This window comes from Euprymna scolopes, chromosome 24 (genome assembly GCF_053919585.1).
Source record: "Euprymna scolopes isolate OS-2025 chromosome 24, ASM5391958v1, whole genome shotgun sequence".
In the NCBI taxonomy this organism is placed as follows: Eukaryota; Metazoa; Mollusca; class Cephalopoda; order Sepiida; family Sepiolidae; genus Euprymna; species Euprymna scolopes.
The window spans coordinates 58,992,427-59,004,858 of record NC_136505.1 but is presented as its reverse complement, the minus strand read 5'-3'; the positions used below and the strand labels follow the sequence as shown (position 1 = coordinate 59,004,858).

Below are 12,432 nucleotides of genomic sequence, written 5' to 3'. Positions count from 1 at the left end.
GGGGATGGGAGGGGGAGTCCTATTAATGTGACAAATTGTGACACAAATTAAAAATCAAACAGGTCTGTTATATGTCCGAAAGGTTCTTCCGGAATCGATATTTATCTGAAGAATGTTTTCTATAAAAAAAAAAAAAATTAAAAAAAAAATAGTGTGAGGTAGGGACGTCGCACATATCCTGTTTTTAAATGCTCGCTTCAATTCCAATGAATACACGCATATTTTATAATCCGAGTGTATTTGCAAGCAAGGTTTGAATCATTTCTTTCTTTAGAAACAAATATAGAAAATAACACAAAGCACCTGACCAACTCTCTCTCTCTCTCTCTCTCTCTCTCTCTCTCTCTCTCTCTCTCTCTCTCTCTCTCTCTCTCCCCTCTTTCGTTCTTTCCCTCTGGCCGTTAGAGAGAAAGAAAACTGCAAAAGGCGATAGCTGATATCGTCAGCGTGTTTTTTCCTCTTTTATAGATAAGACTTTTTTTAGCGCCAAATAGTAGCGCTATTCTTCAGAAAAGTGACTATGACCCGTTGAGTCACGCATTGAGCTTGGGTTGAATTATTTAAATTAAGATTAAATGAAAAATAATCTCTCTCTCTCTCTCTCTCTCTCTCTCTCTCTCTCTCTCTCTCTCTCTCTCTCTCTCTCTCATAGCGTTTTCTAAACCTCTATCCGTCTTACTTTCACTCACTGATACATACACACATTTCACGAAAACAATTCTTTGCAAGTTTCAGATTTTATACATTTTGGCCCATTTTTTTTTATTTTTGCTTCTCCTTAAAATTTAGTTTCTGACTTCTTCGATTACTGATAGATTGATATGTTGTGCTATTTTATTAGTCCTTATACAGTAGAGTTTTCATTTCAAAATAACTCTGAATATTCTATTTATTCTAATATTGAATGCGCTAAGAATTGGATTTATAATGGATTGGGGGGGGGTCTACAACCACCGTTTATGTATGTACTAACCTGGGTGCCCGGCGTTGCTCGGGTGTTCGAAGGTGTGTGTTGAGTGTTACGACCCGGAATGTCTAGGGGTAAAAGTCGTAACACAAAATATAAAAAAAATTATTTAAAAGAAATTAGTTTTCCCGGGTTTTTAGGTACGGGAGGGATATATCCATTTTCTCGAAAGACATTTATAAACACAAGACAAGAAAAACACATCCAAGTAACAATACCGAGGCCAATGGAAAAATTAACACAATTTTATTTACATATATAAAAATATATTGTAACGAAAGTAAAAGAGAATGTGTAACTGGATGAACAAACAAACTTGAAATAGATTCGAGAGAGAATTTCCGCGCAAAAGAAATAAACAGTTCACACCCTGTCGTCTGCTTTTAACTCCAAAATGGAAGGATATCCTTTTTGTGTTTTTGTTTTTGTAGTCGCTTTCATATATGAGAGAGAGATATAGAGAGAGAAAAATAAACAATCGACTCACTCAGCGCCGGGTTTTAAATATTTCTGTCGCATTACTTTCTTTTGAAACAATTTCATTCCTTCGTCCATTGGATACATCGTCATTCCTCATTATCGCCTTTTTTCGTTTTCTCTGTCGTCAAAATATATCGTTCATTTCTTCGCCGTCGTCAGCACCACAAACGCCGTCACCATCGCCAACAATGTCGCTTCCCTGACCCTCCTCCTCTGCTGCTATATCGTAACTGTCTCGCCACCCTGCGCCGCTCCTTTCCCTCTCTCTAATGGTATACCTTTCTCTCTCTCTCTCTCTCTCTCTCTCTCTCTCTCTCTCTCTCTCTCTCTCTCTCTCTTTGGCGCCCCCTCTCTCTCACTGTATGTACCTGCATCTCTCTCGCGTGACTCGCTCAATAACACGCGAGGCGGATGCCTGCAGCTTTCCCTCTCTCTAGTTTCATATCTTCTCTCCCCCCCCCTCTCTCTCTTTCTTTACAGTTTATAGGCGTCCCCTCGCTGTATTTTCGTATGTTCTCTCTCTCTCTCTTTTTCTTTTTCCGGATGTTTACAAATTCACTGAGAGCAGACGACAATATAAAGCGCGATAAAACAGAATTTTCTCTCTCTCGACCTTTTTTTTTTATAATATTAAAAGTAATTATTGTCTCAAACTTATATATATTTTTTCAAATATTTGTAACACCCCCCCCATATTAGAAAAAAAAGAAAATCTTTTCCAAAGATTTTTTTTTCATACTTATTTTGTCCAGTCCCTCACGTTTTCGTGTGATATTGAAGTCTCTTGGAAAAAAAGAAACATACAAGAAGTGTTCTAGGTTATCCATATTATACACGGGATAAAGCATCAGCACAAACGTTGTTCACTCCTCTGATATGCTGGATTTTCAAGTTATATTCTTGTAGAATCAAACTCCAGTTTAATAATCGTCGATTTTGATTCTTCATCTTGTATAAGAAAGTAAGGGGGTTGTGGTCAGTATAAACGAGTATTTGCGTACACGAGGAAGAAACATACACGTCGAAATGCCTTAAGCTGAGGACGAGGGCTAACGTCTCCTTTTCAACAGTCGAATATCCCTTTTGATACGCATTAAACTTCCTGGAAAATAGCTAACTGGATGTTCAATACCGGCTGAATCTGTCTGGAGTAATACGGAACCAAGACCAGAATCACTGGCATCGATGGCTAAACGGAATGGCTGTGAGAAGTCAGGGGCTTTCAAAACAGGTTGAGAACATAGTAAAGATTTGATTTGCTCAAATGCTTTTTGATAAGTTGGGGTCCAGGAGAATTTCACCTTCTTGGACAGCATCTGGGTGAGTGGTAACGCTATGTCGGAAAAGTTTCGACAGAATTTCCTGTAATATCCGGCCATGCCGAGGAATCGCCTCAGACTCTTCAAATTAGCAGGAGCAGGGTAATCCACGATGCCTTGAATTTTTGCCTCAACCGGGGATACCTTCCCGTAGCCGACTGTATGTCCTAGGTATATAACTTCAGCCTTGCCAAAGTCGCTTTTAGCTAAATGAACCGTGAGGTTTGCCCGCCGAAGTCTATCCAATACGGCTCTCAAGGACGTTATGTGTTCAGCCCAGCTCTCATTATATACGACGATGTCGTCGATATAGATTTCAACACCGGATAGATCTCGCAAACATGAATTCATCATTCTCTGAAAGGTGGCTTGGGAGTTCTTCATCCCGAAGGGCATGACTCTATATTGGTACAAACCATGGGGTGTAACGAAAGCCGATATCTCTTTAGCACGCTCAGTCAAGGATACACACCAATATCCTTTGAGTAGGTCTAGCTTAGAAATGTATGTGGCCTTGCCAATTTTGTCGATGCAGTCATCCATCCTGGGTATGGGGTGAGAGTCTGACTTTGTGATAGCGTTCACTTTGCGGTAATCTGTGCAAAAGCGAACGGATCCGTCTGGTTTTCCAACTAACACACAAGGAGATGACCAGCTGCTCTGGCTAGGTTCAATGATGCCATGCTCGAGCATGTATCTGACTTCTTGTCTAATCATTTCTGCTTTATGTGGGCTTACACGATATGGGTGCTGCTTAATGGGGGTGACCCTTTCGATTTCCACATCATGTTGCATGATGTTCGTTTGTTTAGGAACGTCGGGAAAGAGATCTCTATAGCTCCGAATGAGGACGGTCATATCGTTTCTTTCGCTATTTGTTAAATGAGATAGTACGAGTGTAAGATTGGCTAATATCTCTGAGTTTGATAGCCTCGGAGGGTGGTTGTCTTTCCCCGGGATCCTTTCACTGTCCTCCTCGGGTCCTTTTATGGAAGCGGGCGGAGTTGTGACTACAATAAGGTTTATTTTATCCCTTTCAAAATACGGTTTGAGCATATTGATATGGCACATCTGTGTCGCCTTTCTACGATCAGGAGTATTTATTATATAGTTTAGTTCACTGACCTTCCGAGCAATGGTGTAGGGGCCGTGGAACCGAGCCTTAAGTGGATGACCAGATAATGGTAACAAAACAAGCACATTGTCTCCGACTTTGAAAGTCCTGGGGGTAGTATTTCGGGCATAATGTTGTTTCATTCTGGCTTGAGCTGTTCGTAACCTTTCACGTGCCAGTCGGCTGGTTTCATATAGTCTGTTTCTGAACCTTGACACATACTCCAGTATGGGTTAACAGGTGACTCCTTCCTGCAGCCATTTTTCTTTTAACAATGCTAGGGGTCCACGTACTGATTGGCCAAATATTAGTTCGAACGGGCTGAATCCTAGAGACTCCTGTGTGGCGTCTCGCGCTGCAAACATCAAAAAGGGAATACCCTCATCCCAATCTTTCTGGTGACTAAGGCAATAGGTCCGGATCATGGTTTTCGGTGTAGAGTGAAATCTCTCTAGGGCACCTTGGGACTGGGGATGGTATGCGCTTGACTTTACGGTTTGTACTCCCAGCACACTCATAGACTGTCGAAACATCCTGGACATGAAATTCGATCCTTGATCAGACTGTATTACCCTCGGTAGTCCGACCATGGAGAAGAAGTTGAGAAGAGCCCTTGTGATTTTCTCAGCAGATATGTTCCTGAGCGGGATTGCTTCTGGAAATCTGGTAGATGCGCAGAGGATAGTGAATATATACTGATTTCCTCGTTTGGTCTTAGGAAGTGGACCCACGCAGTCAATTAAAACGCGGCAAAATGGTTCTTCAAAAGCGGGTATAGGATGTAGGGGGGCGATTGGTATCTTCTGATTCGGCTTGCCTGCCATCTGGCAGGTGTGGCAAGTTCGGCAAAAGTTGGATACATCTTTGCAGACTCCAGGCCAGTAAAAGTGTTTGGTGATCCTATCATAGGTTTTACGGACGCCTAAGTGGCCTCCCAAGGGGGTTTCGTGCGCTATTTACAACACTTCGGCCTTACGTGCCTTTGGTAACACTAGTTGGTATATCACCGCCCAGTCTTCGTGAGATGGGGATTGCGGGGGCTTCCATTTCCTTATCAGTACACAATTTTTTATAAAATATCCAGAGGGTATTTTTTCCAGTTCTTCTTTGGGCAGTGCTTCTTCGAAGAGGGGGGAAATCCCATCGTCCTTCCACTGTTCTTGTATGATCAGTTGCCGCGAAGCGGGAACTTGTAGGGAGGTTTCGTTGGTATGGGTATTATTTGGATCTGTGGGTGGCGAGTTGAGCGTCCCCTCAAGATTCATGAATGATTTCGATAGGTCGATTTCCTCATCTTCCCTGAACTGATCTTTTGCCTCTAACCTTTCCTCTGCTGTTCTTTTTGCGGACTGGGCACGGGTTACTGCACACGCTGGGAAGATGCCGGGGTGTTGTTCCTCTATCATCTCAGTGTTTTCTGAAGTGTTTGGCTCCACCATCACTCTCGGGTGGGGAACAACTCTTTCGCCGGCTAGACCATTCCCGAGTAACATCGAGATACCCTTCATGGGTAGGCTATCGACTACGCCTACTTCCACCAGACCACGTACTATGTTCGAATCAAGAGAGATTCGGTGGATCGGTACATTAATATACCTCCCCCCAATTCCGCGAATTATGACGGATTCTCCTGTCGCCGTCTGTGACTCGCATGGCATACTCTGTTTTAAAACCAGCGATTGGGTTGCTCCAGTGTCGCGAAGGATTTTTACTTTCCGCCAATTCGTGTGGTCAGTTATCGGATATATCAGACCATCCGACACAAATGGTTGGAACTCCTCCCTGATTTTATCGCCGTCGTTCTCTGCAGGGGGTTGGTAGGTGGTGATAAAGCCTTGCGGTTTACCAAGTGGTCTTTTCATCGAGTTCACATTTTCCCTTGCGGGGCAGTTCATTGCAATATGTCCAACCTTCCTGCAATAATAGCACGTTACAGGCCTATGTGTCTTTGTCATTTGATAGGTGGGTGGTCGGATCGAGTTGTTTGGGGATCTGTTTCTGATGTCAGGGGGTCGATATATCTTACTGTCTGGACTATGCCCTAAGTTGTGGGTAACGCTACTTGTTTTCCGGGAGTTCGAGCGGGTCTCAGATAATTTTAGGGGTTTATTTCCCTCGCATGCATGCGTCAGGGCGTACTCGTCGGCAAGGATCGCCATTTCGTATGTTGTGTCGATCCGCCTCTCGTCCAGGAATAATTTTAGTTCATTAGGGAGGCAGCTCTTGAACTCCTCCATCAAGATCAATTGACGGAGTTTTTCGTAATCAAAGGTGGCATCTTTAGCCGAGGTCCACCTATTGAAATGAGTTTCTTTCTGACGGAAGAATTCAACGTACGTCTGGTCTTCTTCCTTTTGGCATGACCGAAATCGTTGCCGATATGCCTCAGGCACTAACTCATAATTATGGAGGATGGCACGTTTCAGGCGGTCGTAGTCGGTGCAATCTGCTAAAGATAGGGAGGTATATACTTCCTGTGCTTTTCCTTTCAGCGCCGTCTGTAGCAGCATCGGCCATGCATCCCTGGGCCATTTAGCGCTCAAAGCTATCTTCTCAAAATGTAGGAAATACCCGTCCACATTTTCTTCGTGGAACGTCGGCACGAGCCGGATATTTCTGGGGATGCCGAATTCTTCCCTTCTTTCCTGACGGGGTTCAGGTCTGCTCTCTGTCAAAATCCGCAACACGAACTCGTCCACTAGGTCATTATCGACCAAATGTTCCGTCACTATCTCAATTAGTTTTGCTTTCCGCATACCCGGTCTGTAGTCTAACTCATACTCTCTCGCTATCGATAATATGTCATCTTTTTTCATCTTGCACAGTTCTTCAAATGACGGTGAGTCTAGGAATGCTTGAACCAGAGCCATCTTTTTTTTTTTTTTTTTAAACACCTCTTGTTACTTTAAATGTGTCCATTGTCTAGTGTCTTTGGAGAAGGATAATCCCCATTAATGCTACGACCCGGAATGTCTAGGAGTAAAAGTCGTAACACAAAATATAAAAAAATTATTTAAAAGAAATTAGTTTTCCCGGGTTTTTAGGTACGGGAGGGATATATCCATTTTCTCGAAAGACATTTATAAACACAAGACAGGAAAAACACATCCAAGTAACAATACCGAGGCCAATGGAAAAATTAACACAATTTTATTTACATATATAAAAATATATTGTAACGAAAGTAAAAGAGAATGTGTAACTGGATGAACAAACAAACTTGAAATAGATTCGAGAGAGAATTTCCGCGCAAAAGAAATAAACAGTTCACACCCTGTCGTCTGCTTTTAACTCCAAAATGGAAGGATATCCTTTTTGTGTTTTTGTTTTTGTAGTCGCTTTCATATATGAGAGAGATATAGAGAGAGAAAAATAAACAATCGACTCACTCAGCGCCGGGTTTTAAATATTTCTGTCGCATTACTTTCTTTTGAAACAATTTCATTCCTTCGTCCATTGGATACATCGTCATTCCTCATTATCGCCTTTTTTCGTTTTCTCTGTCGTCAAAATATATCGTTCATTTCTTCGCCGTCGTCAGCACCACAAACGCCGTCACCATCGCCAACAATGTCGCTTCCCTGACCCTCCTTCTCGGCTGCTATATCGTAACTGTCTCGCCACCCTGCGCCGCTTCTTTCCCTCTCTCTAATGGTATACCTTTCTCTCTCTCTCTTTGGCGCCCCCTCTCTCACTGTATGTACCTGCATCTCTCTCGCGTCACTCGCTCAATAACACGCGAGGCGGATGCCTGCAGCTTTCCCTCTCTCTAGTTTCATATCTTCTCTCTCCCCCTCTCTCTTTCTTTACAGTTTATAGGCGTCCCCTCGCTGTATTTTCGTATGTTCTCTCTCTCTCTCTCTCTCTCTCTCTCTCTCTCTTTCTTTTTCCGGATGTTTACAAATTCACTGAGAGCAGACGACAATATAAAACGCGATAAAACAGAATTTTCTCTCTCGACCTTTTTTTTTTATAATATTAAAAGTAATTATTGTCTCAAATTATATATTTTTTTTCACATATTTGTAACATGAGCAAAAAAAAAAAGTGGTAGTAGGCAGGTAGGCTCGAACCCGTAACGCGAAGCAGGAAAAGAACGTGAAAAGAAAAAACGTGACGTCTTTGCCGTTGCGTCCATCGAAAACCCGGAAGTGGCGAAGGTTTAAATTAAGGCTAGTCAATCGAAAAGAGGGGATGATTTTCAAAATATCGGTGCAAAAAAAAAACTACCCCTCCTTGTAGGAAAGTGTCCAGTTGTGGGTGAAGGAATTAATGTTTTTGGCCAATTTTTCGATAGTTGTCGTCCGAAGAGTCGAACTTCAAAACGATATGGACCTCGTGAAAATCCGTCGCCTCTGTCGAAAGTTTTAGGCAGACATACATACATACATACATACATACATTTAAACAGATAGGTGATATTTATATTATAGACTAGCCTGGGTGCCCGGCGTTTCCCGGGTGTTTTGAGGTGTGCGTTAAGCAACAAAAAAAGTGGTAGTAGGCAGGCAAACTTAAACCCGTGCGTATACATATATACATACATACATACATACATACATACATTTAACCAGACCGGTGAGATTTATATTATAGAAGATGGTTTAATAGTGTTGCTAAATTGAAAGCAGTATCTACGAAATATACAACATTATTGCTGGTTGCTGAGAAAACTAAGCTCAAAAGCAGTAAAATACTTTGACTTACACATTTTATAATGAGCTAAAATTGATTTCTTTAAAAAGAAACTTCGGGCATCTATTCCTATAGACAACAAACCGAGAAAGGTGAAAGGAAACAACTATATGACAAATAAATGATACCAAAGGCAAGATAAGTTACTCTTATGCCTACCTGGATAAGATTCTGTGTTTTAACTTATTTAAAAGCGTTTATTTAATTCAAAACACACGTAGTGCCGAGTTGCTACGTTAGAACGACAAGATGATCGAGATACGACAGTCATCTGGGAAGTCTCGATAATCGCTCAAAATATAAAAAATAAAGCAAAATACTGATAGAAATCCACCTAAAAATGTCACCGTGGCATTTCTTGGGTGAATTTCTATCTGTATAGAATAAACGCTTTAAAATATGTTCAAACCCACAATCTGATTCAGGGAGGTTAGAAGAGTAACTTGTTTTGTCTTTGATAACATTTGTTGATGTTATTTTATTCGTATAATAAAAGAGAATATATATTTTTGTTGGTTTCTATAGAAACGAAAATGATTGCAAAAAATATGTTATGTTAACGAATTAGATGTAACTTTTCATGAGAAATCTTCAGGGGTGAATAAGCCAAATTATACATTGTTATAGGGTAAGCTCAATCATAATATTTGGATTATTTGGACTACTGTTCCCAACTCGAGTGCTATTTTCACAACGTTTCGGTCGATGAAACCTCCGACCTTCTCCAGGTGTACATTGTCGAACTCGGGAATCTTTAGAAAAATTACAATTCAAGTTTTTCCTTTCTTTTTTTTTTTTTTTTTTTTTAACATAATTTAGTTCCAAAGCTGAATATTTTAGCATCTGTTAGTGTTGGGACGATTAATCGGAATCAGGAATCGGAAAAATCGGAACTTTTGGGGGTATCGGAATCGAAAAAAATTGTGCCTATTTTCCGATGCCAAAAGCGTTTCTTTTAATTGTCTGGCTTTTTTTTACACAAAATCTTCCACTGTTGGTAGTAATGTTAAAAAATAAATATTGATAAATTTTAGACACCCAGTAGAACTAAAAATTTATAGGTCCTCTCTCCTTTTTACGTTTGAGAAAATATCTGCACATTCATTTTACGGTAATCGGAAAAAAAATAACAACTCTATAATTAAATGTGTGTGTGTGTGTGTGTGTGTGTGTGTGTGTGTGTGTGTGTGTGTGTGTGTGTGTGTGTGTGTGTGTGTGCTATGGTTGTATAGATTGGTTTCCTAGAGATAAATCCAATGAGACCCGCGTGATTATTAAAGAGTGCCCAATGGAGGGTAGAGCTGGTATATAGTATGTTTATTATCAAACATTATTAGTTACATATGTGCATACATGTTTAAGTTGAATCTCAATTCAAAGAGACCAACTCATCAGACCAAAAAGGAAACGTTAATGAAACGACAATCAAGGCTACATTCGTTTTTTTATATAATATATTCGGGTGTGGTTTTAGCTCTGAAAGAAAAAGGGTGTATATTTTGTGATTTCGCATTTACGTATTTACATGTTTTGTCTTTATTCAAATACTTTTTCAAGATAACTGATTCGAAGAAAAATGGTCAACATTCCAAAATACGTGATGCGTTTATGACTTAAATGGGTGGTTTCATTCTTTTAGTTTTCGAAACAAAACATAGACGTTAAACTCCAAACCATCTAGTGCGTTGTGACAATAACAACCAAGATGAGGAAGTCAGTCCGACAATCTCAATCAATGAAAACACCTCATCTCAAAATTACAGACAATTACTACATTCTTAATAAAAACTCTTTGAATGACATCGATATTCAAAAATAAAACATTCATTTCATTTCATAAAAGTGTCACATAATTTAATTTTAACGTCTTTTTCGTTTCGGGGAAAAAAAGAACACGTTTATTCCACATCATTTATAAATCTTGACTTCTGTTTTTCTCCAAAACCAATCATCTTGAAGAAGTTTTTGAATGCAAACGAAACGTCAGTGCTCATGTAAACACTTTGCAGTTTTTTTCTTTATTCACACACACATGTATACATGTATATAAACGCGGATATTTATTTATATGTTTATATATTCATGTATATATAGTTTATGGGGATCACCGTATATCATGCCATGCTAGAGTGTTAAGGTAGACGATGAGACAGCACGGTGATGATCAGTAATGGCGGAACTTGGGTAGGGTTTAATTATACAAGAGAACGAATCAACAAGAACTTATTTTACTTGAAAACAACCATGTTATAATAAGCTGAGAAGCAGCCCAACGGTATTGTGTCCCATAGAAGGACAGATTTTAGGAAAGAAGCTCTGTTCAGGGAATTTTCGTTTAGTTTTACGCACGAACACCGACGGATATTGTTGGCAGTTGTTGTAACTAGGCGAGTATTTGTTACAGATATATATATATAATATAATATATATATATATAATATATATATAATATATATATAATATATATAATATATATAATATATATATAATATATATATAATATATATGATATATATATAATATATATATATAATATTATATATTATATATATATATATATATATAATCAGAAGTTTTGTCAAATACAGACTTAACAAGGGCATAATACACGAAGGGGTGCAATTTATAGCATGTTGTGTAGTTGGGGGGGGGGGACGAAGACACATAATACAGAGGATGATAATGACATTTATATATTGTTTACATCACAACGGCGACTGTGACGATTTTTGGAGACTACATATTATTATTAATACAGAGCTGAGATATTTATACAACATTTCTCGTTAACACATACAAAGGGGAGATACATTATTGATGATGGCGGAGGGGACACATATTACTAGGAAAGGTGTTGTACAAATTTCGTTTACAAGATGATAGACAAAACACATTTACCTTTTCCTTTTGGTGGAATGACAACAGACGAAAACAACAGTTTACAAATATAGATGATTCTTTATTCACACCAGCTGGATGATGATGATGGTCAGGGATTCAAGCCTTTACGACTACATGGTCTCCTTATCCCCCACCCCTTCGCCTCCCATGGGCATCAACTCTCACTAAATCGATTCTGACTCTGACTGTGACTTTCTCTCACTTTGAACTCTGTCTCAATATATTAGGAATCTCCTTTCCTGATGACGTCAGAGGCGTGGTGAAATAATGTGAGTCCCTCACGTTTCAAATTACACGTGCGCTTTGCACATGCATCTACACGCCTCTGGTAAACAAAAAAATTCCTAAATTGATTGTTTCATTTATAACCTATTTATTTCAAAATCTAACCTATTTGTTAAACATTATTTCTAACCTGCATTGTTCATATCTAACTCTGACATAAATAATATTTAGTTATTTCCAAGAACAATGACAATCGTCCTACATTCTTAGGATTACAATATGTATTCTTTTTTAACTTTTCTTGCTGGGTTCAATTCTAACCTTGTCTAAATATCCTTTTCGACTTATTTTTCTCTTTTACTTACTGGGGGTTTGTCCCTTTTTATATAACAATCAAAGAGAATCCATGGGCTACATAAACAAATAAAACTTACTGTGATGATGTCTAAGAACTATTCCGCACAAAATGCTACGATCAGTGGTAAAAGTGTCTAGAATTTTATTTCATACTGTATTTCAAGACTAAAAACAACTCGAGGATAAGGGTTAATGAAATTACCAGAGTATCAGTTAAAAAGTGAAGAATATTATGAGAGGATTGAAATGAATGGAACGAGTAAAATGTATTTATGAGGACAATGCATTTGTTTACATTGGATTCTAAAACTACCATGTTGTAGCCAACAGAAATGCAATCCTGTGGTAACGAGTTGTACAGATAGAAAGTTATT

At 39.2% G+C, this 12,432-nt stretch overlaps 2 protein-coding genes across 3 annotated transcripts in view; one reads left to right on the top strand and one right to left on the bottom strand.

The window, feature by feature from the left end:
- Nucleotides 1-12,432, top strand: part of LOC145246736 (sialin-like) — a 254,509-nt gene that overhangs the window by 5,381 nt on the left and 236,696 nt on the right. The window lies entirely within an intron of this gene.
- On the bottom strand, nucleotides 4,837-7,875 carry LOC145246735 (uncharacterized). Its single transcript, XM_080108492.1, has one exon. It carries the CDS (start codon nucleotides 6,748-6,750, stop codon nucleotides 4,837-4,839), a length of 1,914 nt encoding a protein of 637 aa, XP_079964618.1. The 5' UTR covers nucleotides 6,751-7,875.

Bases quoted from the DNA above. Each gene is read 5' to 3' on its own strand.
- LOC145246735 (XM_080108492.1), bottom strand. From the start codon at position 6,750: ATGGCTCTGGTTCAAGCATTCCTAGACTCACCGTCATTTGAAGAACTG.